Genomic DNA, 23,513 nt, shown 5'->3' with positions numbered 1-23,513 from the left:
TTCTTTTTTTACAAATCCCTTTTCTGCTCAAATATTGACTCGTGGGTATGCATCCGCATGGCCTGTGTGGTTTTAATTTGTGAACGGCGCTTCTACGGATTTTTTTCATTTTTTTCATGCCAACGAGAAAAAAAAAATTATTGGGTTCGGGGCGGGAAATTTGCCAAGACCTGTGGCAGGCCTTCGGGAGAAATCGGATTCCACGTAATACATCGCCCCTCTAATTGTCAGTGAATGGATGAGATGTTTTTTTGGTGTTTTTGGGTCCAGAAATGGTCCATGCGTGGAAAGATTTTTTTTCCTCTCTCTCTGCGCTTTACTATTACGTACTCACGGTCTTTTCTTGGCATCTGTTCGTGTTCCCATAATTTTATGTTGTGTCGTACTATGGTAGTGTTCAATATTACTCAGGGTCTCATCCAGATGGGGCAAAGGAAGTTTTGTGCACTTTGCATCGCGTGCCTTTTTTTGCGGGTCGCCCGAGATTTACCACAAGCTTTCCATATTCCAAAAAGCCCTTTATTCCCGAGGTGTCCATATTTCCTTTTTCTTTTACTTGATACACTCCCCCCCTTGCCCTGGCCTGGGATACACCACGCATTAAGACGTAGTACGTACTCCGCAAGCCGTACCGTAGTCCGCGGGGCGGGTCATTGTTCTTTTTTGCTTTTTTAGCCCAGGAAGAAAGAGACGTCCGGCGCAAGCCCATAGATCTGCTGAAAGCCGCTTTGGGAGGCCCTTGGGAGGCCTGTCGCGCGGGTTGAGATCGTGACAAATGTGACGTCGCCGGTGCCGTGCGTTCTCGCTAGGAGCCTTGGCGCGACTACTAAGCCAGAAGGATGCACGAACGACGGATGGCGGCTTCATGTGCGAACTTGTCTTTTAGGGGGGACATGTGTAGCTTGGCTTTGGACTAGATCAAGGAACGGTTTTGGTTTAATGATTTTCTTGGTATTGAACTGTTGTAAAAAAAGAGAAAAAAAAAGCAATCCCTAATGCTACATACAAAGAACAAGAGGCGAAACAATAAAAGGAAAAGAATTCTGGGGGGTATCAAATCATTCCCAATCCGCCAGAACCAGCAAAACAAGAAACCCGTAAAACAAATGAGGATATCGCTTCGTTCGTGGCAAAACTTTTGTTGGTTGCAAGTGCCAAGAATAAAAATAAGTCTCCCCGAGACATGCAAACTCCAAACAAACAGTGCCCAAGGATATCCAGCAAGACCAAAATCGACGAGTTGGTGTAAAAAAAAGGTGGTGTAAAAAGGAGGAGGGTTTTTTTGTCAAGACATTTCTGCCGTTGAGAAAAGCCTATGTTCCAAGGCCCGAGGTGGATAGACGTGCATAAGCTGGGATCGGATCTATATCTCAAGCATCCGATGGTTGCATGTGCAGTCGATTATTAGGCATGTTTTCACGCCGAAGGTAGGTAGGTAGGTGGGGTGGAGATAATTTGGTGTTTTTTTTTTAAAAAAAGTGCCGTTGTGCGCAGACGTTGGTCTTAAAAAAGTTTCTAGACGCACTGCTCGCAAGAGACGTGGCTGCACTGGCGGTTGATGCACTTGTTGCTAATGACAAACATGGTGCCGCAGCAGTGGCAGCGCGTGCCCTGGTAGGAGCCGGCGTAGGACGAGCCGCTCGACGACTTGCGGCGAGGCTGCTCGATGCTCCAGGCGGCAGGGCTGGGCTTGGTGGCCGATGAAGGGGACACGGCGGACGAGGAGCGGTCGAAGGAGAAGCTGGACTCGCCGAGCGCGATCTTGAGGGTGGGAGCGCGCTTGGGGACGATGGGGGAAGACATTTTTATGGTGGTGGTGGTGGTGGTGGGATTTTTTTTGTTGTTCTCGTTGGTGGCAGCCTTGTGCTGGTGAGTGTTTCTCAAAGTAGTTTGTTTTGTTGTAAGATGTTGGCGTAAGAGGATGAGAGGAAAGAATGTCAAGAAGTCCAACGTCGAGAAGGAGGGAAGGCTTCGCATTTATGTTTTTTTTTTCATGACCAGTTCTCTCCTCAGCCCTTTTTGTTCCCACACCCTACCCCCTGATGGCCAGAGGGTGGTGTGTTTTGGTGGTATGGTTATGGCGTGGTATTGGAGTCAACCTGCGAGGCAAGGAGCCCGCGTCGGGATGGATCGGAAGAGGCTCTGGGTCGCAAGAGAGAAAAAAAATTACCACGTAACTTGTCAAGGGTCGCGCCTGTAGCATAGGGCGTCCGCCTAATCTCCGCACACAGACAGGGGGGTGTGTCTTGTGCTGTGTGGGTTGGCGCAAGATCGTTTGACATTTGTTGATGACATCTCCCAATTTGTCGTTGGATTCACCCAAACTCGGCCTGTGAGTGGTCAGTTCAGTCCTGCTATCTCTTTTCTTTTCTGGTCCCCTTGCCTCCTCACGTCGAACCAGTAAAAATGTGTGCCTGTTTGGGAACAATACACGCCACCCAAACAACCCCCGACACATTTTCCAAAAACTAAACCAAATTTACTTTGTGATTTTTTTTTAATCCTTTTTGCACGTTTTCATTACCTCTCCCCGCTCTCTTGTCATGTTCGTTTTATTTATTTACCTTTTTTTCCTCGCCACGGCACTTGTTCACACCCTTTCCCCCGCAGCTCGACGAGGCAAACTCGACATCCGTTGATCCCATGTCTGGGGGGCTTGGGTTGTTTTACCGGATGCTCTTCATAGGATACCAACTCAAGGATAGTTTCTATTCAGAGTAGTCTGACGAGACCCACCCTCCCTGAAAGTCTCTGTGGAGGCTTAGAATGCTTGTTAAGGCAACTTATTTGTTGCTACCTAGTAATTAATAGTACATGCGTGGTAGTCGCCTTTCTCACCTTGTACCTTGCCAAACTAGCTAATGCAACTGGTTGACACAAAAAGAGATCGTGGAGACAACAACATGTTCACGTGAACATTGTAAGCGACAAGTTAAGTTGGCAGCAAAACAAAGGCCCCCCCGGTGCGTCACAAAAGCAACAAGGCCAGGGATTCCCGTTCCCCCCCCCCTCATTGGCCCGATCCTCGTGAAATTTTCCTTTTCCTCAGCACAAAGCACTTGAACATGACAGATGGACGACGTTTGCCGTGTCGTCCGTCACAAGCAAATAAAAGTCAAGCAAATGCTACCTAGGTCCCTAAAACGCATACGCAGGGTCCCCCCTCACAAAATAAGACGTCTTGTCCTTTTGGGAGAACGGGGCTTGGTTCGGCGTGCGCAAGGGCTAGTATTTGGCCGCGCTTGGCAAAATGCGAGCAAGAGAGAAAAAAAAAAAAACACCAGTCCTTGCGTAGCACTGAAGTGCAGGCAAGCTAGGGTGACATCGCCTCAAGATCCGTGCTCGCCCCCCGCACTACCGGCCAAGCGGGCATGCAGGCATCTGCAGTCCTCTTTTTTGGCTGAACCAGGGCGAAAGCAAGGGTGATCCCTTGGAGCCCCTTCGCCCAATCACAGCGCCGGCATTGACGGGCCAAGACTCTCGTCTGGCGGATGATGCAGCCGGGGGGGCGCAAGAAAAAAAAAGAAAAAAAGACAGAGTACCAAGTAACCTGGCTATCGGGCCAATAAAGACGATGGTGTTTACACCTTTGCGATGCGTAATGAATTACGTGGGGGGTGGAGGAGGGACATGGAGGAGGCTAGCACCGAAACTGGGAAATGACAAAAAAAACAAAGGTAGAAAATATCGTCTTTTGTCGTTTTTGGTTTAGGCGACTCTGGGGAAAAACATGTTTGTGCTTGTGCTGATCAAATCTCCTTCATCACACACCATTCCATTTCAACCATCCATCCATCCAAGCACCTCCTCCACAACATCTTGACAGACGACAAAAGGAACAAAGAAAAAAAAGGGGACACAAATATCAGATAAAAATATATATGTGCTGAGGTAAATCGATCGACTTATTTTTTTTTTGGCATCCCGAAAAAGCAAGACTGTTTCGCATTAATTCTTGGCATTCCACAGCATCTATTCCAGAGTGCATCTCCACAGGGCTTAGCTCTCCGTCGCCAAGGATTCCCCCCTACGTCATAGGCTACTAATTGGGCAGAGAGCAACCCTTTTGTGAGATTCCGGGGTGCAGCCAGTCCGGCCTCGTCCGGCTGTTTGCCTGATCCGAGGGCGGCCGGCAATTCCTACCAAGTCTCTTATTGCAGGCACGTTTCTTTGCATTTTTATTATTATTGTTACTATTATTTTTTTTGCACATGTCCCTGAAAATCCAAGGAGGGGTCTTTTTGTCTTGAGCCCTGCTGCCTTGGTTTAAACCACCACGTAATTATACCACGTACATATACATATGCAACCCTCAGCATTAGCAAAGCAGACGCGCTTCGGCCTTTTTGCCACCGTAGCTCGAACGCAAGCGGATGACTCGAGACGACGACGCCAAAGGGCAGCCGACGCTTATACGCGCCGGCGCCTCTTTTCTTTCCCACCCTAGCCGTTGCCTTGCTTTAGCTTCAAGCAGATCTTGACAGGTTCTTTTTGTCTCGGGCACCCGTTTCTGCAGCTAGGGGCCCTGCGATCTGATTAAAACCTGCTTAGGTTTTTTTTTTGTTTTTTTTTTTTTTCTAACCGCGTAGGTACACTGCAGAGGCCAACCAAAATCCCGAGGCAAACTTGCCTGTTTTGGCAATTTGTTACTGTACCTAGGTCCAGGTCTAGTCTGTCTGGTCTAGCGTTGGTGTACTTTGTAGTGCAGTATAGCCCGAGGTGCAAAGACCTGAACAAAGGATGGGATTGTCACAAAAGGGGCGTTTGTGTTCTGTCTCTCTTTTTTTCTTTTCTTGACCTCCTGACTCTTACCCTCGTCCCTTCCCCGCGTTTTCTAAATGCTAGGCTTGCTAGGCTTAAAAGTTTGCCTGCGAGTAAGGAGAAGAATCTGCCCATGAATACGGCAGTACGTGTTATAGCCCGCCCCTAGAGTAGAGATGATCTTTTTTGTTTTGCGTGTAATGTTTGTTGTGCGTGTGAATCGTATAAGCCACCCCGCCTCCCTTCTTTTTTTTTTCCTTAGTTGCCTCGTTTTGATCCGAACAAGACGACGGGATAATTAATGATCGCCTGCCCTCCTGACGCTTTAGGGGTCTTGGCATGCCGAGGGAACGTTTGCAGTCTCAAGTTGTGGACTGGCGCGTGCTTGGTCGACATTTGCGCACGGAACTTTGGGAGGGGAAGGAAAAGGAAGGGATGGGATGAGGTTTGCTGAAGCTTTTACTTTGCAGAGACGGATTCCGTGCCACAATCGGACGGAATGGGCTGGGTGTTTTTTTTTTTTTTTTTTTTTTTTATGTTTCGGTTTCGGGGCTAGAGCTGGACCCTAGACGCTCGGTCTAGATTGGTCTGTCTGTAGTGTGCTTAGGCTGCTCGGCTCGTACGGTACTGTAGCTAGCTTGGCTTGTAAGCGGTTTTGGTCTTGGCCGTTGTTGGCGGGGTTGTTCCAGGCACAAATGTCCAACGGAATGCCTGTTTGCACAGCTGTTTTCCTCACTTTATATCCTCGTCGATGGGGCGATATAGCAACAATCAACATCTTTCGTAGTATAGGGGTTAGTATGCAAGCTTGTCACGCTTGAGACCCGGGTTCGAATCCCGGCGAGAGAGACCCATCTACGGCATCCTCAGGATGTCTCGATTCCTTTTGGTGTTTTTTTTATCTCCCTGATACTATTTACTGCCTTGCATCCCTGGTGGCGGTTGGACGCTGTTGGGGTTTCGCTCAGCAAATCCTTGGCAATGTGTCATCCTGCAAACCCCTCCTTCCCACCGTTGTCTAAGCTCACTTGTGGAGTATTTTTGTGCACATATATAATACAATTGCTTGTTTACCTACCTACCCTCTTTCAATCAGCTGAGGGTTGCATAATTGCCTATAGCAAAAAAATGTGCGTAACCCGGATATTATATCACTTGGAAAATGGAAAGAGCAAGCGCTTGTCGATCATGAAAATCCACTCACTATCGACTTGGCACAACGACAGCTTCAAACGCCGAACGATCCATCCAACTTACTATCAGCGCTAAATGTGACTTGTGCTCTGCTCAGAACGGCTCCTGCTTGTGCTGTTTCTTTTCGTAACGTTACAAAACAAGTCCTTTGATTGTGACCGACCTACCGATGACTCGTCTTTATTTCCGGTAGGGCCTTGGAGAAGTTGACGAGTTAATTAGCGCTGACGATGGGCAACAAATATTCCCCTGCGCAACAATTCTCCGTCTGGATGTACAAGTGACGCCCCGTCCGTCATTTTAATCCTTTTCCCGACCCATGGCCCTGGAGACGACAAAGCAAGTCGCCATGTGGCCAACAGCCACTGCCTGTAAGCCTGGCCTGCATATGGAAGCAGGCGCGTGAAGAATATGTTAGGTGGATTTCCGGAAGGGACCCCTTATCAAGCAATTAATTCCATTAATTGGCAATCGTGTTGGTTCCCTCAAGAACTATTCTTAAATAAAATAAGAATGCTCTTGTATATACTCAACGTTCTGCTACCCCATTAAATAAAATTGCCACGTCCGCACCAGTACTTGTTCTGCTGTAAAACAACTGGGTCGAGGTAGGTACTCAAGTAAAAAGGTTAGGCAAAGGGGCACGCACATTGGTAGGCATGTACGTACCTATTTAAGTAGAAAGTCAAGTAGATAGGCAATCATGTTGGAGGTTTCCCGTGATTGTATTTGGGTTGTCTCGAGAGTGGCTGCTCGATAAGTACCCAGTACCTGGTGGAATCATTACCCAGTCTTGCTTCAGAATGATAGAGACCAGTGAATCCCGCCAGTTTTACCAATATGCAGCAGTGCCGCTCGAAAGGTGACAGTCATGTGCCGTTGTTACTATATACACCCAATAGCATGGCCCCCTTGTTGTTCAAACAGTGACACTACAGCTTTGTGCTGAACTGGTGGGCTGCGACTGGACGCTGTCTCCCGGAGGTTGATGTTTCTGGCCATCGAAAGCCGTTGCCAGCGACCTCGGGCGTTTAAACAACCAGCTGCCTGCGTGTAACGGTCCACTGGCTGGTATATTAAGAAGGGCTACCTACCTAGACTTGTGGATTGAACATGTATCCAGACAGGCCATTAAAGAACCCTGAGCGACAAGCAACACTAGAACAAGGTAAGCCAAGAATGTGTGACAGTATAAAGAGCAGTTCACCACCAAGTCAACAACTGTTAATTGGAACGGGAGACATCATGGCCCATTTGTCGTGACTTTTTATACTAACCTACACACCCTTGAAAAGAAACCCACCGCTCCAAATCGTCATGGATGTGCCTTCGGACTCGCCACAATGGACAAAGGTACCCCCTGGCGAGAACGATTTGAGGGTCCATGTGTACCCTCTCGCCAGCAAAGATGGCATTCTCATCAAAGTCAAGCCTCCACGCGTGCCAAAGACAAACGAGCCTACCCCGACCGATCTCGTACTCGTCATTGACGTGTCTCCTAGCATGCAGACCGAGATGGTAGTCCCTACAGAGGACGAGAACCAGGTCAGGGAGCGGTTCGGATTTACGGTGCTGGACCTCGTAGGTCACGCCTGCCTGACTATTCTCGAGACTCTGACGGAGCGCGACAGGCTCGGCATTGTGATGTTCAAAGGGAGAGCTACGGTCTTGCAGGGCCTCACCCTCCAGGACCCGCAGGCCAAGGAGCGAAGCGCAAAGTACCTTGGAGATTTGCGGCGTCTAAGCGAAAAGTGGCACTGCAACATGTTGGGCGAGCGCGACGTGATGGATGGCCTTCAGGTTGGTCTGCAGCTGTTCAACGAGGTCCGAGACCATAGCCTCCCGTATCGCGTCCCAGCGGTGATGCTGGTGACCGACTCTCACCTGGACAGCACCGAATACACCAAGCCTGTGGCGTCACTCAAGGAAACGAATCCCGAGAAGGCGCAGATCCATACCTTTGGCTTTGGTTACAACTCTGAGGCCGGCGTGTTCAAGGCCTTCTCGGAGATTTCGGGTGGACGCTACACGTTTATACCGGATTCGAGCATGATTGGCACCGCCTTTGTCCATGCCATGGCCAACATCCGGAACACGGCGGCTTTCCGGGTTTGCCTCAACATCAAGGGGGAAGACCTCAAGCTGGTGAGCCCCTTTGTCGCCACCCTTCGTGAGGAGGAGACCACCTCGTCCATCCCCGAGCCGGATACCAGGAACATCTACCGCATCCAACTCACTCTGGGAAGTATTCACTTTGGCCAATCCAGGGATGTATACCTGGCATACGAGCGTCCCCCACCCGAGGACTGCGTCATCCAGGCCGAGCTTGTCGCATTCGATGCGGAGGGCTACTTTCAGACCGTGGAGGACTGCAGGGCCGACGACTATTCCCACCTTTCTCCCGCCGAGGTGGCCTACCACGTATCCCGCGCCCAGCTCTGCCGGTTCCTCTCGTCGCTGTTTCCGCTCGATACTTCCTTTGACGGCCTCGGAGGGTTCCTCCCCAAACTCGAAATGGCCGACGGCAGGCTCGCGGAGCTCAAGAGGACAATCCCCGCGCGCCGCTTCCCAGACGACGACGACTGCGCCTCGCTCATGACCGACCTCGAGGGCGCACCACCGCGCGGACAGATCTCGCTGGCGCTCAGCCGCCGCGACTACCGGGACCGCTGGGGAGGCCACTACCTCCTCGGCCTGCTGGACGCGCACACCGGGCAGGTCAGCACCTCGCACAAGGACGAGGGCCCTCTGCGGTACGGCCGCGACAGCCCCATCCTGAAGCGCTGCCGCGACGCGCTCAACGCGGCCTTTGACCACATCGAGCCGCCGCGGCCGAGCATCGACGTCATCTGCACCCCCGCGCCGCCGCCCTACAGGTTCCCGAGCGTCACGCTCAGCTCCGCGCGGAGCATCGCCGACAAGAGGGCCGCGGGTGAGCCCGTCGACGCGTGCGCGACCGTCGGCTCCCGGTTCAACCAGGGCTCGAACCCGTGCTTTGCCGGCACGACCATGGTCAGGCTGGCCGGCGACGGCGGCGTCGTGCCCATCTCGTGGCTGCGGGCCGGCATCAGCGTCGCCACCCCCGCGGGGCCGCGCGCCGTCCGCACCGTGCTCAGAACGCGCGTCCGCAGCCAGCCCATGGTGCGTCTGCCGGGCGGCGTGGTCGTCACGCCCTGGCACCCGGTCAAGATGGGCGGCGACGGCGCCGAGTGGATGTTTCCGGCCGCTGCTGCTGCTGCTTCTGGCCGGGACGACGGCAGCGTCAGCACCATCACCTACAGCGGCTTCATATACTCGCTCCTCCTCGAAGCCGAAGCCCTGCCGGACGGCACCAAGCAAGACCCCGTTTCCGCAGCCGAGCAGCACGCCTTTTGCGTCGGCTCGGGCGGCGTCTGGGCTGTGGCGATGGGCCACGGCCTCGTCGATGGGAGCGACGTGCGTGCGCACGCCTTTTATGGCGACCGGAACGCGTGCCTCGGCGCCCTGGCGACGCTGCCTGCGCCCAAGAACGGCGTGGCTACCTCGGCGGGCGTGCTCCGGGATGCGACGGGCAGGGTTATTGGTTTCCGCGTGCCTGATGGCGGTGGTGAGGTGCGGGTGGGAACGGCGGCGCAGGGTTTCGACGTTGTGGTGCGAAGGAGCACGGTTTGAAACATGGGAGGTTGGGGATATTTAACTGGGTTTCTGGTTTGGATGACTTGCTTGGATAGGATTTGTCATGGGATTTTGAGATTCAGAGAGATGCATGTTTGATGGGGCTTTTCTTTTTGTATTTCCAAGATGCAGATGTTTACAGGACGGCACAAAGGCCCATGATTAACTTGGTGGGATTGCTGCTCTATCAGGGTTTTCTCTTCAACGCGAATGCGAGTCCATAGCAACACAAGTAGATAGAAAATAGTTAGTCAGTATACATATGGGAATAGCCCATAAACAAACCATCCTCATTTTCTTAGATAACAAAAAACACGCACCAGAACTGACGAATGCTGTGTGTAGCTTTCACTAGCGGCGACCAGCAAAAGAAAGAAATCTCAATGCCTGATTATACAAAGGTACCTACCTACCTCGTACGGCAGACATCTCATGTTTTCGTTTCAGCTTTGTCCCAGAACTGACCTCTGTCAGTCGGCCTAGCCATCCAATCGCAAATGTTTACCGAGTGAAGGCCTATTCATACAATTGTGTATAAATGGTGTGACAACCGCAATCGGAACACACCACCGCATTTTCTAGTCAGCAACCTCGCGCCTGTTGACATTAAATCTACCCTTTTACAAACACAACTGCGCTTTGAAACCACCATCAATTTTTTGAAACACTTGTATATCGCCGTTTTCTGTTTTTCCGTAAAAATCATCCATAAAGCCATAACAACAACAGTCCGACTCAGCCATGAGTTGCTTTCATCCAAAGTAAAAAAATGTATATAAATGACAGAAGAGAAGGGGGGGTGCTTCGACCGAAACAATAAGAGGATCATGCCTGTACAAGACAAGAAACGTCTACCACTGGACAAAGCGACGGCGGCGGACAGGGGGTGCGGACTCCTCCTCCTCCTCCTCGTCATCCTCCTCGGTGTTGACAGACTTTTGCACAATCTTGGCCTGGCCCTTGGCGGCATCACCGGCCTTGGCGGCGTCACCAGCCTTTGCTGCACCACCAGCCTTGGCGGCATCACCGGCCTTGGCTGCATCGCCGGCCTTTGCAGCGCCCTTGTTCTTGTCGTCGGCAGCGCCCTTGTTCTTGTCATCGGCGGCGCCCTTGTTCTTGTCATCGGCGGCGCCCTTGTTCTTGTCATCGGCGGCGCCCTTGTTCTTGTCCGCTCCAGCCTTGGCGTCCTTGCCCTTGTCGGCACCGGCCTTGGCGTCGCCGGCCTTGGCAGCACCATTTGCGGCACCGGCACCGGCACCGGCACCACCGGGGCAACCTTGTGTAGCCTGTAAAGATGAGAAAACGGTCTCGTCAGTTCAAAATGTCTTTTACTTGCCTCAATATTCGTATGCAAAGAGAAAAAAAAAAAAAAAACTCACAGCAGCCGCATTCTTCTTGTTCTGCTCAATACCGCCAGTAAAGTCCTTGGTCAGCTCCTGAAGAATGGCATTGTCGGTGGCGGCGTTGCCAGTGAGGTTGTTCGCCAAGCCGAGCTCGGTCAGCTGGGCGTTGGCGACAACGTCGAGCCCGGCGATGGCCGGGTTGCCCGCCGGGGCGATCTGCTGGTTCGCCTGGCGGATGGCGATGCCGTTCTGCACAAACTGCAGCAGCGTGGCCTTGGCCTGCGCGAACGCGTTGGCGTCGTTGGCCTGCAGCGCCTTTTGCACGTTGCCCACGGCCTGCAGCTCCATCTGCTGGTCCGCAATGTTGGTGTTGATGCCCATGGCCAGGATCGCCCCCGCCGCGCACGCGTCCGCGCTGGGGCCCGCCTGTGCCTGCTTCCCGTTGCCGCTGCTCGCCGTGCCGTTCTTGGCCGCCGCGTTGTTGCTGACCCCTACGATCTGCGCTCCTTGGCTCCCTTTGCCGTCCTCTTGTTTTGCCTGCTTGGCGCCCTGGGCCACGGCCACGAGGGCGAGGAGTGCGGTGAATGTCGTCTTCATTTTGGCTGTGAAAAAGAAAAAAAATGTCTTATGATTTTTAGAAGGAGTGGGTGGTGAAATGAATGGAGCGAGTGCCTTTTCTTTGAAAAAGGATTGTTTGCAACTAATATCAGGCACTGACGAACTTGCGTCAATGATGCTGAGATAAGAGTGGGTTGAAAAAAAAGTGACACTCGGGTCGAACCAAAACAAGAAACAGTATAATTACAAAGGTGAATAGAATGATACTGGACCGGCCGCTGAGGAAAAATAAGAGAGATAGTATCAAGTGTGTTGGTCAGAGAGCGGCGCTGTGATTCTTATACCACGGACCTGCGTGCATGTAGTTCGTGCCCGTGGACCCTGACACATCCATGCCAGGATATCTGAAATATTGATTGGACTGTTGGGCCTGGGCAAAATTGTCTACTGCCCAAATGCCTGCACGCATCAAATATCTCCGTGTGTTTTCGTGTTGCACCGTTTTGGAAAAAATTGCCCGGACTCCAGTTTGACCCAAACACAAGAGTGGAAGAATGTCATGGAAGTGGTTACATTGGCTTGTTCCTCTCACTTAGGATGCCTTCCACAACTGGCACGCAGGGTGGTCTAGACCGGGATACCGCAGCCATCACCATGGCAGTGGCGCACTGACTGAACTTAACCAGCCGTTGCCCCATCTGCCCAACCCAACCCTGCGAAACGTACATGGAGAAAAGCTTAACCTTATGACTTGTCTGTAATCAAAGTACATAGTACTGAGTGCAACTCTGGGGGGGTGGATGGTACTAGGATGGTTACCTGCGCGTCCCTCCAGTCGAACCATCAGACCAAAAAGCCCCGTCAAACAGGGTTATGTTTCGACGCGTTGCATTTCCTCCGGCCGATGGAGTTGCAGATAAATGATGAAGCTTCTACCGGTAGTAATAAACCGTTGAAATGGCTTCCCTGTTTATGTTGATCTAGTACGCTTCTGCAAGTGGTATTATATGGTGTCTTCAACGTTTGGTCGATCTGCCCTTGGCATGGTGCTCTTGGAAAGCTTGGTTTGGTTTAGCTTATTGACTGCCGGCAAGGGGCTTTCAAGTGTAGCAGAGATAGTACGGATGAAATCCATCCGATCACACCAGGTAGGGGTATTGGGTTTCTGTTTAGTCCATGGGCAGCAAGGACAGCAAGGTGTACAATGCGGAGCTGCAAACTTGTCGGCCAAACAAACTCCACCGTCCAGATCGCCGTTGTTTTCGCTACCACCAGCAGAGCCGAGGCCGTTGCTGACTATACTCATCTGAAGTAGCCGCTAATTTGCGCAACTGAGTTGACATGCAATCTACTTGCAGACTGACAGAATCCATAGAACAAACCACTTTGTGCCTGTGGAGCCAACAACTCTTGCCGATGTTAGACTTTTCTCGTTGGTCGTAGTTACCTTGGCTGCCAAACGCCCCAAGAGTCGGTACCCAAATTTGGCAGGTAGCAATGATATTTGCAAGTCGCTTGTACCAGGTCGTCTGTACCCCTTGCGCGACTCGACTTGTCGCCTGCATTTTGACTTGTCATTCCTGTCTCTAACCAATAACTCGTCAATATCGAATCGCGATGCTATAATATTTGGTTGCGATACGTTTGCAAAGGGGGCGTAGCACGACTTGTGATACCGGATGCCGTCCCACAGAGAAATGTCGGTGCGTGCTGCGGCGATCATGCAAATCCTGCCGGGATTTTAGGAAACAAAAAAAAGTGAAAAATGCTTCCCCGAGCCTCCCCAAGGCGTTCTTCAGGGCCTGACGCGTCCCTGGCACAACCATGTCGAGTTGGCCGTTTCGACGGGACAGCGGTGGCTCCCTGTCGTGGCCATTTAAAAGCACAAAAAAAAGGTCCCTGAACTGGTTGCTGAGCATGGGCAAGAAATCATGAAGAAACCCAAGTATACCTGATACTTATAGCAGGTAGCTATTATAGCCAGTCGGGTTTGCCCCAACGGGTGTGAAAGTACATACTTCCTACAATCGGAACACAAGCAGCAGCACTCGTTCGTCTCAGTCTGCGCCTTGTGCTTGCAACTTCTACCATAGTAGGCTAGAGCGTGAAATTAAGGGGGCCTCACTTGACTCGAGGATTGGTAATACATAGAATCCAAACCTCGAAGACTTTTTTTGACCTCATGTTGAGAGTGTGTCATGCAGTGAAGCAACTTTGCATTGTCGTAATGGCGGGAAGGTTGACGTTCCCGATGCGATCCGAAAGGTTATCAAAGCTTTCGTTGACTGCCATCATCATGCAATCACATTTGACTGATCGAACCTTGCCGACGTAAGGTATCTTTTTGGGAAAAACTGTAAATTACAGCAAGAAGCATTGGATGCACTATTAAGTTTTTTTTTAGGTGAGCATTGTTTTAATGCGTTGTTGTCCCGAAGCAGTCGCTGCATAATTCTTGTTTGGTTCGAAAGTTGAGGTTGAACAAACGACATCGTCAACGACAAAAAAAGCAAGCCCACCAATCACTCGATCAAAATCTCTTGGCTCCTTCCTTCCTTATCCTCCGGATGATTGTTCTCCCACAACATTTGCCGACTTTTTATCCAACGCCCCGGTCCCGCCAACCTTCTCCAAAATTCCCCACATTTGAACCGTCGACCCCAGCTTTCGGGTGAATGAATGAACGAGGCGAAAGTGACCAAGGCCGAAAGGGAAGACCGGATTAACGTTATTTTGTATGGTTTTGTTTGGTTTTCCCACTTATTGTTTGTAGCTCTCTTCGATAGAGAATACCAGATTGGTCCCATCCCAGAATATTCTCCATTCAATTGTCCATAGCGTCTGTTTGTATTTTTAGTTGTACATACAAAACAGCCAAGGCAACCACAGCTTGTCTCCCCGAGTAACCTTTGTGCCGAAACCGGAGCCGATCCTAACCGCCTCACCTGCTCCCAGAAACTGACACCAGAAAAAAAAAACATGTCCGTACTCCCTCGCGGCATCCGGGCGGTGCTGACCAAGTCGCCCAACGACGTCGTCATCCTCTCGTCCCTCCGAACGCCCATCACCCGCTCCAACCGCGGCCACCTCAAGGACGCCTACCCCGAGGAGCTCCTCGCCACGGTCCTCCGCGCCACCCTCGCCGCGAACCCTTCGCTCCCGGCCTCCGCCGTCGAGGATGTCGCCGTCGGCGTGGTCCTCTCCGAGCTGGGCGGCTCCAAGGCCGCGCGCGCCGCCCTGAACCACGTCGGCTACGACACGGCCAGCACGAGCCTGCACACCGTCAACCGCGCCTGCGCCAGCAGCCTGCAGGCCATCGCGTCCACCGCCAACGCCATCCGCGGCGACTTCATCTCGGTCGGCGTCGCCGCGGGCATGGAGAGCATGACGCGCAACTACGGCAGCCGCGCCATCCCCGTCGACATGTGGCCCGCCCTGCGCTCCGAGACCGACACCGTCAAGGACGCCAGGGACTGCGTCATGCCCATGGGCCTGACCTCGGAGAACGTCGCGGCCCGCTATGGCGTCTCGCGCGCCGACCAGGACGCCATGGCCGCGGAGTCGCACCGCCGCGCCGCCGCCGCGCAGGACGCCGGCCGCTTCGACGCCGAGATCGTCCCCGTGCAGACCCGCTTCCAGGACGTCGACAAGGCCGGCAACCCCGTCGGCGAGGTCCAGGACGTGACGGTCACGCGGGACGACGGCGTCAGGAAGGGCGTCACGGTCGAGAAGCTGTCGACGCTCAAGCCGGCGTTCAAGGCCGACGGCACCAGCACGGCGGGCAACTCGTCGCAGGTGAGCGACGGCGCGGCCGCCACGCTGCTGCTGCGCCGGAGCACGGCCGAGAAGCTGGGCCTGACGGATTCCATCATGGGCAAGTTCGTCGCCGCGAGCGTGGCGGGCTGCAAGCCCGACGAGATGGGCATCGGCCCGGCCATCGCCATCCCCAAGCTGCTGGGCCAGCTCGGCCTGGAGAACAAGGACGTGCAGAGGTGGGAGATCAACGAGGCCTTTGCCAGCCAGGCCCTCTACTGCCTGAGGGAGCTCGGCCTGGAGAAGGAGTGGGACGCCGGCAGGGTCAACCCCGACGGTGGTGCCATCGCCTTGGGTCACCCGCTGGGTGCCACGGGTGCCAGGATGACGGCGACGCTTATGCACGGTCTCAAGAGGGATGGTGGTGAGGTGGGTGTCGTTAGCATGTGCGTCGGCACCGGCATGGGTATGGCCGGATTGTTTGTGAGGGAATGATCAAAGGCATAATGTGTAGTAAAAAAAAAAAATGCAAAGTAGTCACAGCGAATACGGTTACCAGAGGTCGTGTTTCCGAGCTCGTCTTTGTTGTAATAATTTTTGCAAAACTAATTATACCTACACCGGGCTAAACGTTGATAGTTTCGAAAAAAAAATCAAGCACTCATGGTAACATCGGATTAAACAAAATATCAGATCAAACGAAACGGAACCACTTTCTGCGCTTCGTTTTAACATTATTTTTTTTGCTCGAGGAATTTCCTGGCAACTATCTCTCTTGCTACGCTCTAATGCTTATGCAGTGCGATGCTGGAACATGCGTAAAGAAGGACCCTGAGCGCTGCAAAAAAAAAAGCTGCATTGCTTTCCCTTTATGCATGTCAGAGCACATATGAAAGTAGGCCATGACAAGACGAAACGTGGCGGCTAGATACTTTGACATACGTCGTAGCTAGTTGCATGCCTCGTGTCGAGATCCTTCCCGCCTATTCTTCGTTCGGATAGGGCTACACGGAGTCCGGGAATTATTGTCACATGTATTTAGCATGTGTCTGTCCAGGGCTTCGGATTGATTTCCCGGGAAACGAAAAGACCGTCAAGGCAAAATACCCAATATGAACTCCGAGTCCGGCTCACAAGCACAAGAACCATCTACCACCTCTGACGGTGCCATCATTGGATGTCATCGGGCACCAGACAACTAGGTAGTCTAGAACTAGTCTAGATCACACCAGGTCCATCCGCAAGCATGGAAACCGCCCGTGATTTGGCGAGATGGTTACAACAAACATCAAGGTTCTACAGAGGCCTTGCCGCCCGATGCCCCAACGCAAGGGTGCATACTGCTGACTGCCCGGGCACTAATGCCTGTCTTGCCATCTGCATCGAGGGCCGTGTTTGCGTCTCGTTCCCATGTGCTCTGCTGTCCACCTCAAAGGCTAACGGCCATTCTACGAAAGCGAGGTGAACAAAGGGGTTTACACACGATTGCTGACTACCGAGACCTTGCTATTCTTCATCGTGTCGCTTTATCAAAGCCGTGGCACCTGGCGATACTAATGGCAATTTATTGCCCCATCGGTGACATGAAGTTTCTATTGAAACACTCTATATATGTTACAATTACCCTATACAATGTCCCATTGACATATGGAACGTGATATCTCTTGGGGAGATGTTTTGTACAGACAGCCACTCTGCTGTTTGCGATAGGGCAGCCGGAACCCGCGTCAAGATAACCCAGAGCCACAGGGCCCATGAGCAAATCCCGTCTAGGTTCCGCCCATGATCCAGCTCCTCTCCACACTCCTTCCGTACTTGCCATCGCCAAGGACCGGGAGGTCGCGCTTCTCGAGCTCCCGCACAATGACCTTCCACCTTCCTGCGGCCTTGTGCTTGTCGACGCGGGTGTGGCGGCGGTCGTGGACCGTGACGTTGGGAAGGTCCAGCAGCTGCGAGTTCATCTTGAGCTCGTCCGCCAGCTTTTTCGGCCTAGGCCTCTCGATGAGGATTTTGACAAGCGACTCGACGTGTCCCTTGCCCCAGTACTTGTGGTCGGTGAGAATGTGACCCGAGAGTTGCTGGATACGCTTCGTGACCTGCAGTGGCGTAGCGTGATGTTAGTTTATCCACAAACGCAAAACAAAAAAAACATGATGTTGGTCTGGGCATGTCAGCGTACCATAAACTTGAACTTCAAGTCTGTAAGGGCAATGTCTTTCCATTGCCTGCCAGCGACCTCGAGAACCCGAGCCGTTTCCGCAGCATTCATACCGGCAACAAGCTCACTCCCCTCAACCTGCTGGGTCAAAGGGGGAGCAACCTCCTCCGTGCGAGCAATGTCCTCGAGCACCGCCTTGGCCTCGACATTGCTGCGCACCTTGGGCTCCCTCTCGTCATCGACCTCGATCTTGAGCGTCATGGCCCTGACGGCGGCGTCCTTGTCACCGACGGCCCACGTCCTCGGCACCTCGAAGCCCTGCTCGACCGCCTCCCTCACGACCAGCGCCTCAGCCACAGCTCTCCTTGCAATGCCCTCGAGCAGCTTCGGGTCCCAGATCTTATGGCTGCCGGCGAAGAAGGGAGTAAAGGCAGGCTTGGTGCCGTTCCAGTGCTCTTCGACCTCCCACCACCCTTCCAGGCCACCGACCTCTTGCAGCTGGTCCAGGGACGTCGCGGGCTTGTAGTTGGGGTCCGGCACCGAGTCGGCGTGTGGTGCCCATTCGGGTTCCGGCGGCAGGACAAACGTCGACTCCGGGGCGTAGGTCTCAACGGGGACAGCCTCTGCAACAACATCGACAGCTGGAGCCTCCTCCTTCTGACATTGTGCCCGGCTGCTCCGTAGTGGCCTCGGCTGGCTTGTGGAAAAAGTACGGCTCGTGCTGCTGTTGCTAGTGCTCTGGGCGGCAAGGCATCGGATGTTGCTGGCGATCGAAGGTGTTTGGGGATGCGCCTGCGCCAGGAACCCCGAGGCGGGTCGTAATCTTGCCAATCGCCTCATGGCCGTTTTGTATGAATTGTTGTACTGGCGACGATTTGCTTCACCTCGTCGATTGAGCTTTGGATCGCTTCTTTCGAGCCAACAAGCTCTGGTCTAGAAAATTTGGGTGGAGCTCCAAGGCGCGCCGTGTCTTGGTGCCTGAGGCATGATTGACCAATGTGGTACCACTCCAGTTTTGCTTGGTAGGGGTCCCTGGCAAACAATCCGACATCGCTTCATACATACAAGCTGTCGCGATGGCGTCCAACTGGTTGATTCCGTTTCATTCAAGTCTGCGGCACGAAAACAACAAGACGTCAAGTTCCTGAGCTTGCATCTCAGGTTTTCCACACACATAAAAAATTTCAGGACGATGGCCCGAATAACGATATTAGCCTTGCTGTTGGTTGCATTCGTCACCCTCGTGGCAAGCTGTGAGTTCCATACTTGAACCTGTCCTGAACATTGACACTGGTTCCATTCTCCAAGCTAATACGCCTCTCTACCCCCTCTCAGCACCGCCAACATTCTGCAAATGCACATGCTTCAAGAATAGCACCATCATCCCTCTGGGTACAGGCCACGCGCCAGCAAACCCGCCGCCGGCGCCCCAGCCGACGGCTACCACGACCGCCACGGCCACCGCGCCCACCGACAGCCCCGACGGCCAAAAGAAGCCAGCGGTGCTCCTGCCGCGCGCCGCCTCGTCCTCGTGCACCCAGTGCAACCGCGCCTTTTGCCTGCAGTACAACCTGCCCATCTGCAAAGGGGCCACGGAGAAGGATGTGGTGACGCAGTGCTTCGCCCGCGACTCGCGCAAGGACCAGCTCATCGTCTGGGCCTTCATCCTCGGCACAGGCGGCCTGCTGGGCTGGGCTGGCCTGAAGCGCGCCCTCGAGCATCAGCAGCAGAGGCGTGAGGCTGCTGGGGGGATGGGCGCCGGGGTGCCAGTTGGCAGCGTCGGCAGGTCCGGAGGCATGGGGGCGTCGAGGAGGGGTGGAGGTGGTGCGGGTGGAGGGCAGGGGGATAGGGGAGATTACGTCTACGTTGATGGTGATACAGACCAAGGCGAGGGGATGAGCTCGGGGATCAGGGCGGCAGGGCGATGATGAAGGGAGTTTGTGATTATTTTTAATGGCTGGGACTTCTTCCATGCTCCCACCTTGACTGAGCGTTGGTAAATCGTATACTGAATGATATTGTTTCGTTGCTCAGTATATTAACGTGATGGCAATCCTCCCTGGTATGCCTTCAGCTCAGCTTGTACCGGTATGGCGATCGTTCATGGGATAAATCGATAGAACGTCGACAGGCAACCATGGGATTTTTGGCACTGTGGTCTGTTGCTTTTTCACTGGCGTTAATATGCTTGTCACTACCTAACTGTCTGTACGATGGCTTACGATAAGAAACTCCCGGATAAGCAGGGTGAAGATGCAAAACATGAAACATGTGGCGATCATATATCCTTTCCACTACTGAGTATTCCTTCAACACACCAAAAAGAGCCTGTGCTAACAGCCCATCATACACAACAACTTGCCTGTCAAGTTGTATACAGCACTGCTACCCATTTCAAGTGGATTGACCGCCTATTTGGCGTAACCGGGGACGCAGGCCTTACTTTTCTCCAAAGGATAAATAATTACCCTTGTAAGCCGATACAGACCGATACCAGGTATTTTATCTCCACGCGGTGCCGCAAATAGTTGATTATTGTTTTCATTGATACCAACCTAGCTCTCTCTGCTTCCCTTTCCCACATATCCTAGGTTCTCTAATTTAACCTGTCTTTTTTTACTCATCCCCTCATTCCTTCCCCCACCCCAATTTTTTGTCTATTACCGTCGCAGTACCCCTTCTAGTGATTACTCTCACATATTCTCTAGAATACTGTTCAACTTATCGCTAGACTTGCTTCTATATTTACCCTCAAGTCGTCAGACGAAAGCTAGATACTAGCTTAGTCCTCCTCAAGAGGAGTTGCGAGCCTCTCCTCCCTGTCAACGTTGCGGTCATTGGGGTAAAGACTCCTCCGCGCTCGTACCGCATCAGCCAGATCCTCTAGGACAGCGACTGTGCTGTCCCAGTCGATACAGGCGTCCGTGATGCTGACGCCCTTCTTGAGGCCGGACGGGCCTTCAGCCGGCACCTTCTGGTTGCCCTCGTTGATGTTGGACTCGATCATGACACCAATGATGGACCTCTCACCCTCGCGCAGCTGGTCACCAATGACCTTGGCAACCTTGGGTTGGTTGCGGTGGTCCTTGTTGGAATTGCCTAGCCATTTATTATCAGTGGAGATCTAACAAAACCCAAAGTGCCACAGGAACAACAGGATCGGGTTTCTTACCATGCGAGCAGTCAATCATAATGGCCTGCCTCTGGCCCTTCTGGACAAGTGTCTCCTTGGCGGCCTGAACACTAGCCTTGTCAAAGTTGGGACCCTTGGTACCACCCCTCAGGATGACGAAACCATGTTGGTTGCCCGCCGTCCGGGTGATGGCAGCCAGACCCTGCTTTGTCACACCCATAAATGAGTGCTTTGAGGCGGCAGCTCCGATGGCATCAATCGCGACACCGAGGTTACCGTCCGTTCCATTCTTGAATCCCACGGGGAACGAAAGACCAGATGCCAACTCTCGGTGCAATTGGCTTTCGGTCGTGCGGGCGCCGATAGCACCAACCGAGATCAGATCGGCCAGGAACTGAGGAGAAATGGTATCGAGCATCTCGCTGGCGATGGGCATACCGGCCGAGGTCAGGTCGCAGAAGATCTGTCGCGAAATGCGCAGTCCCTTGTTGATCTTGAAGGTCTGGTCGATATCGGGGTCGTTGATCAGACCCTTCCAGCCCACCGTGGTCCTGGGCTTTTCGAGGTAGGCGCGCATAACGATGCAGAGGTCATCTGAGAGCTTGTCGGCCAGGGCCTTGAGGCGTTGGCAGTATTCGAGGGCCGCTGCCGGGTCGTGAATCGAGCAGGGTCCAACGATAACGAGAAGGCGGTCGTCACGGCCAATGACGCAAGCGACGGCCTCCTGGCGACCGCGAACGACTGTCTCGAGGGCGGCTTTGGTGATCGGGATCTCCTCCATCAAGATCTGGGGAGGGATCAGAGGGTCCTGACCCAGGACTGTAGGGAAGCACGTTTCTGGTTAGATGCCTAATCTTGATGTGTAGATGCCCGATCTTCGCAACTCCCAAAAGGTCAAGTATCAGGCTACGAAAAACATAAACGTGAAGCGTCAGACTGTACCTCTGGTATCGTCAAAGACGACCTGGGCCGGCACCATGTTCGTTCCGTTGGACATGTTTGTTATTTTCCCGCTCGATAAACAGCGCACACTTTCAAAAGACTGCGCCTGTAGTCAGATCCAGCTCAGAAGTATATCAGATGTGCTGAATATCCCTTCTAGTAATGCAGTGCTCGTATGTTGTTATATAAACAAAGCTGACGGTGAGGCTAATGTGAGGAACTTTGGGAAGAACTGTCGACAAAAGATTAAAGCATAAATACTGCAGTGACTCAGTCAGTCCTTGCACATAACATGGAGCAGAAAACTTTCGGGGATAGATCCACAGCCCTTGCGTTGATTTATGTACCTTTTTTGAATGGGTATTAATTATTAATTGCTCTGTGCTGTCGAACCAACTGCTCTGCCACGACGATCGTGCAAGAACAAATGATGATAGTTGGTTTAAATTATTTACGAAAACTACATGCGACGACTTTACCCTGTTATAGAGGCTACTCCCACCCACCCTCTTGTGCCTGTCCATGTCGACTCGAAAAAAAAGTTTAGACAATCGGCGCCGATATACGGCTTGTGACGCTGGTAGCTCAAGTCGGTGGATGTCCCTCCGGAGCGGCAGGTAAGCTTTTCAGCCCCTCCAAAGTGGGATGAGCTGATGACGCTCGGAAGTGGCAGCATGGGATTCGGCCCCACTAATCGTAATTGAGCCGTTGTGGTAGGCTGCCCAGGGCTTGGAATTTTCACCGCCTTTGGGAGTGGGGTTAATTGCATCTGCAACAAAACATGCGGTGCAACTTAACGGTACAGGGTAGGAAGTCAAAGAGAGCCAACTTGGCAAGGTTGGGCCCGACAGCGGAGTCTAGTTTTGTGCACGGGGATATTCCATGGCCTCGCAAGGGTTTATGGTTTTCCGAGCAGGTGGCGATGAGGCCCTGCGCAGCAAATGTTTTGCAGTCAATTCCGGGACGACGGCTGCAAGAACCGGATGACATAAACTTAGGTAAGTGGTAAGTAAACGGTAAATCCAGATCGTAATTAGTGACTGCGAATTGATTTGCAGATATGATTTTTTAAGACGAGACCAGCACGTGTTGAAAGTAGATGGAGATGTTAGAGTTTAGGTATACGGAATTAGGATTCCTCCAACCACTATGCACTGTACCATCGTATAGTAGTAGTCTCTGTAGATTTTGAGTTGAGAAAAGTCATTAGGAAGACATCTCTGCCGTGTATAGCCCTGGTGACGTGCAGTAGCTACGATGCAAGCCACACCATGTCTATTGAGTTTGGCTGATGCTTTGAACAATCTAACTTCCACTAATTTGTCCAAGTAGATCGACCATTTTGCGATGCGTGCCTGCATAATATTCATCATGAGGACGCATAATGCACAGATCAATTCCGACGCTAAGGGACGGGATATAATAGAAAAGCTTTGAACAACGCAATTGCTTCATCAACTCCCCTCCCTCGTTTGCTTGACAAAGGCTTCGTTCCATTGGCAGATCCCGTTTGCCACTGAACAAAACGCACAGAACATCAAATCCCAGCATGGATAATCATCCACAGGGTTTGTCGACATCTTTTTCGACAACTGTCGGAACTCCGGCCCACGAGGATACTCGGCGCAGCTCTTCTCAAGCCATACTGCGGATCCAGAACAAAAAGAGGTCAGGTCGAGTCGAGTCTGATGTTGTTTCTGAATCACGTCGGCCTTTGAGCTCTTTTATCCCACCGAGAATCTTTGGACGAACGTGAATATTCTCTGTAACTTTTCCCGGGGTCTTGACATTTTTTGTGCATATTCTAGACTCGTCTGGGTCTACTTTTGGGAAACTAACCTTCTTGCTGGCTCTTATGAAGCAATTCTGAAACGCACCGCTTCTATGGGTTGAGTCTATGCCGCTGTTGGTGTTGGCCCTGCTGGCATTGATTGGGAAGCAGCGCACTGACGTCCGCCCCATTGGAGCATGGGGGCACCAATTGCCCGGTTCTGCACCCCAAAGGAGACTGGATCGA

General features: G+C 52.6%; 7 protein-coding genes and 1 non-coding gene across 8 annotated transcripts; 4 read left to right on the top strand and 4 right to left on the bottom strand.

Moving 5' to 3' along the window:
- Positions 1-843: 843 nt before the first annotated feature.
- MGG_09761 (uncharacterized protein) lies at positions 844-1,964 on the bottom strand. The gene has a single exon (XM_003717541.1). The coding sequence runs from the start codon at positions 1,801-1,803 to the stop codon at positions 1,516-1,518; it is 288 nt and encodes a 95-aa protein (XP_003717589.1). The 5' UTR covers positions 1,804-1,964; the 3' UTR covers positions 844-1,515.
- A 3,574-nt stretch (positions 1,965-5,538) lies between these two features.
- On the top strand, positions 5,539-5,610 carry MGG_20218. Its single transcript has one exon. It is a non-coding gene; the product is annotated as a tRNA-Asp (tRNA).
- Positions 5,611-7,272: 1,662 nt separating this feature from the next.
- On the top strand, positions 7,273-9,606 carry MGG_09762 (uncharacterized protein; the record flags this gene model as incomplete). The annotated part of the gene is made up of 1 exon (XM_003717540.1): positions 7,273-9,606. The coding sequence occupies one exon, from the start codon at positions 7,273-7,275 to the stop codon at positions 9,604-9,606; it is 2,334 nt and encodes a 777-aa protein (XP_003717588.1).
- Positions 9,607-10,322: 716 nt separating this feature from the next.
- On the bottom strand, positions 10,323-11,618 carry MGG_09763 (uncharacterized protein). The gene is made up of 2 exons (XM_003717539.1): positions 10,989-11,618; positions 10,323-10,895 (listed from the first exon to the last, which is right to left on the bottom strand). The coding sequence occupies exons 1-2, from the start codon at positions 11,547-11,549 to the stop codon at positions 10,461-10,463; spliced, it is 996 nt and encodes a 331-aa protein (XP_003717587.1). The 5' UTR covers positions 11,550-11,618; the 3' UTR covers positions 10,323-10,460.
- A 2,589-nt stretch (positions 11,619-14,207) lies between these two features.
- Positions 14,208-15,968, top strand: MGG_13647 (3-ketoacyl-CoA thiolase A). Its single transcript, XM_003717538.1, has one exon. The coding sequence runs from the start codon at positions 14,490-14,492 to the stop codon at positions 15,756-15,758; it is 1,269 nt and encodes a 422-aa protein (XP_003717586.1). The 5' UTR covers positions 14,208-14,489; the 3' UTR covers positions 15,759-15,968.
- Positions 15,969-16,809: 841 nt separating this feature from the next.
- On the bottom strand, positions 16,810-18,350 carry MGG_09764 (uncharacterized protein). The gene is made up of 2 exons (XM_003717537.1): positions 17,443-18,350; positions 16,810-17,359 (listed from the first exon to the last, which is right to left on the bottom strand). The coding sequence occupies exons 1-2, from the start codon at positions 18,259-18,261 to the stop codon at positions 17,033-17,035; spliced, it is 1,146 nt and encodes a 381-aa protein (XP_003717585.1). The 5' UTR covers positions 18,262-18,350; the 3' UTR covers positions 16,810-17,032.
- Positions 18,351-18,453: 103 nt separating this feature from the next.
- Positions 18,454-19,697, top strand: MGG_09765 (uncharacterized protein). The gene is made up of 2 exons (XM_003717536.1): positions 18,454-18,674; positions 18,757-19,697. The coding sequence occupies exons 1-2, from the start codon at positions 18,614-18,616 to the stop codon at positions 19,347-19,349; spliced, it is 654 nt and encodes a 217-aa protein (XP_003717584.1). The 5' UTR covers positions 18,454-18,613; the 3' UTR covers positions 19,350-19,697.
- Positions 19,698-19,888: 191 nt separating this feature from the next.
- MGG_09766 (3-deoxy-7-phosphoheptulonate synthase) lies at positions 19,889-22,065 on the bottom strand. The gene is made up of 3 exons (XM_003717535.1): positions 21,497-22,065; positions 20,594-21,373; positions 19,889-20,520 (listed from the first exon to the last, which is right to left on the bottom strand). Exons 1-3 carry the CDS (start codon positions 21,549-21,551, stop codon positions 20,204-20,206), a joined length of 1,152 nt encoding a protein of 383 aa, XP_003717583.1. The 5' UTR covers positions 21,552-22,065; the 3' UTR covers positions 19,889-20,203.
- Positions 22,066-23,513: the final 1,448 nt, after the last annotated feature.

This window comes from Pyricularia oryzae, chromosome 4 (assembly GCF_000002495.2).
Source record: "Pyricularia oryzae 70-15 chromosome 4, whole genome shotgun sequence".
In the NCBI taxonomy this organism is placed as follows: Eukaryota; Fungi; Ascomycota; class Sordariomycetes; order Magnaporthales; family Pyriculariaceae; genus Pyricularia; species Pyricularia oryzae.
This window is presented reverse-complemented; position numbering and strand designations above follow the sequence as displayed.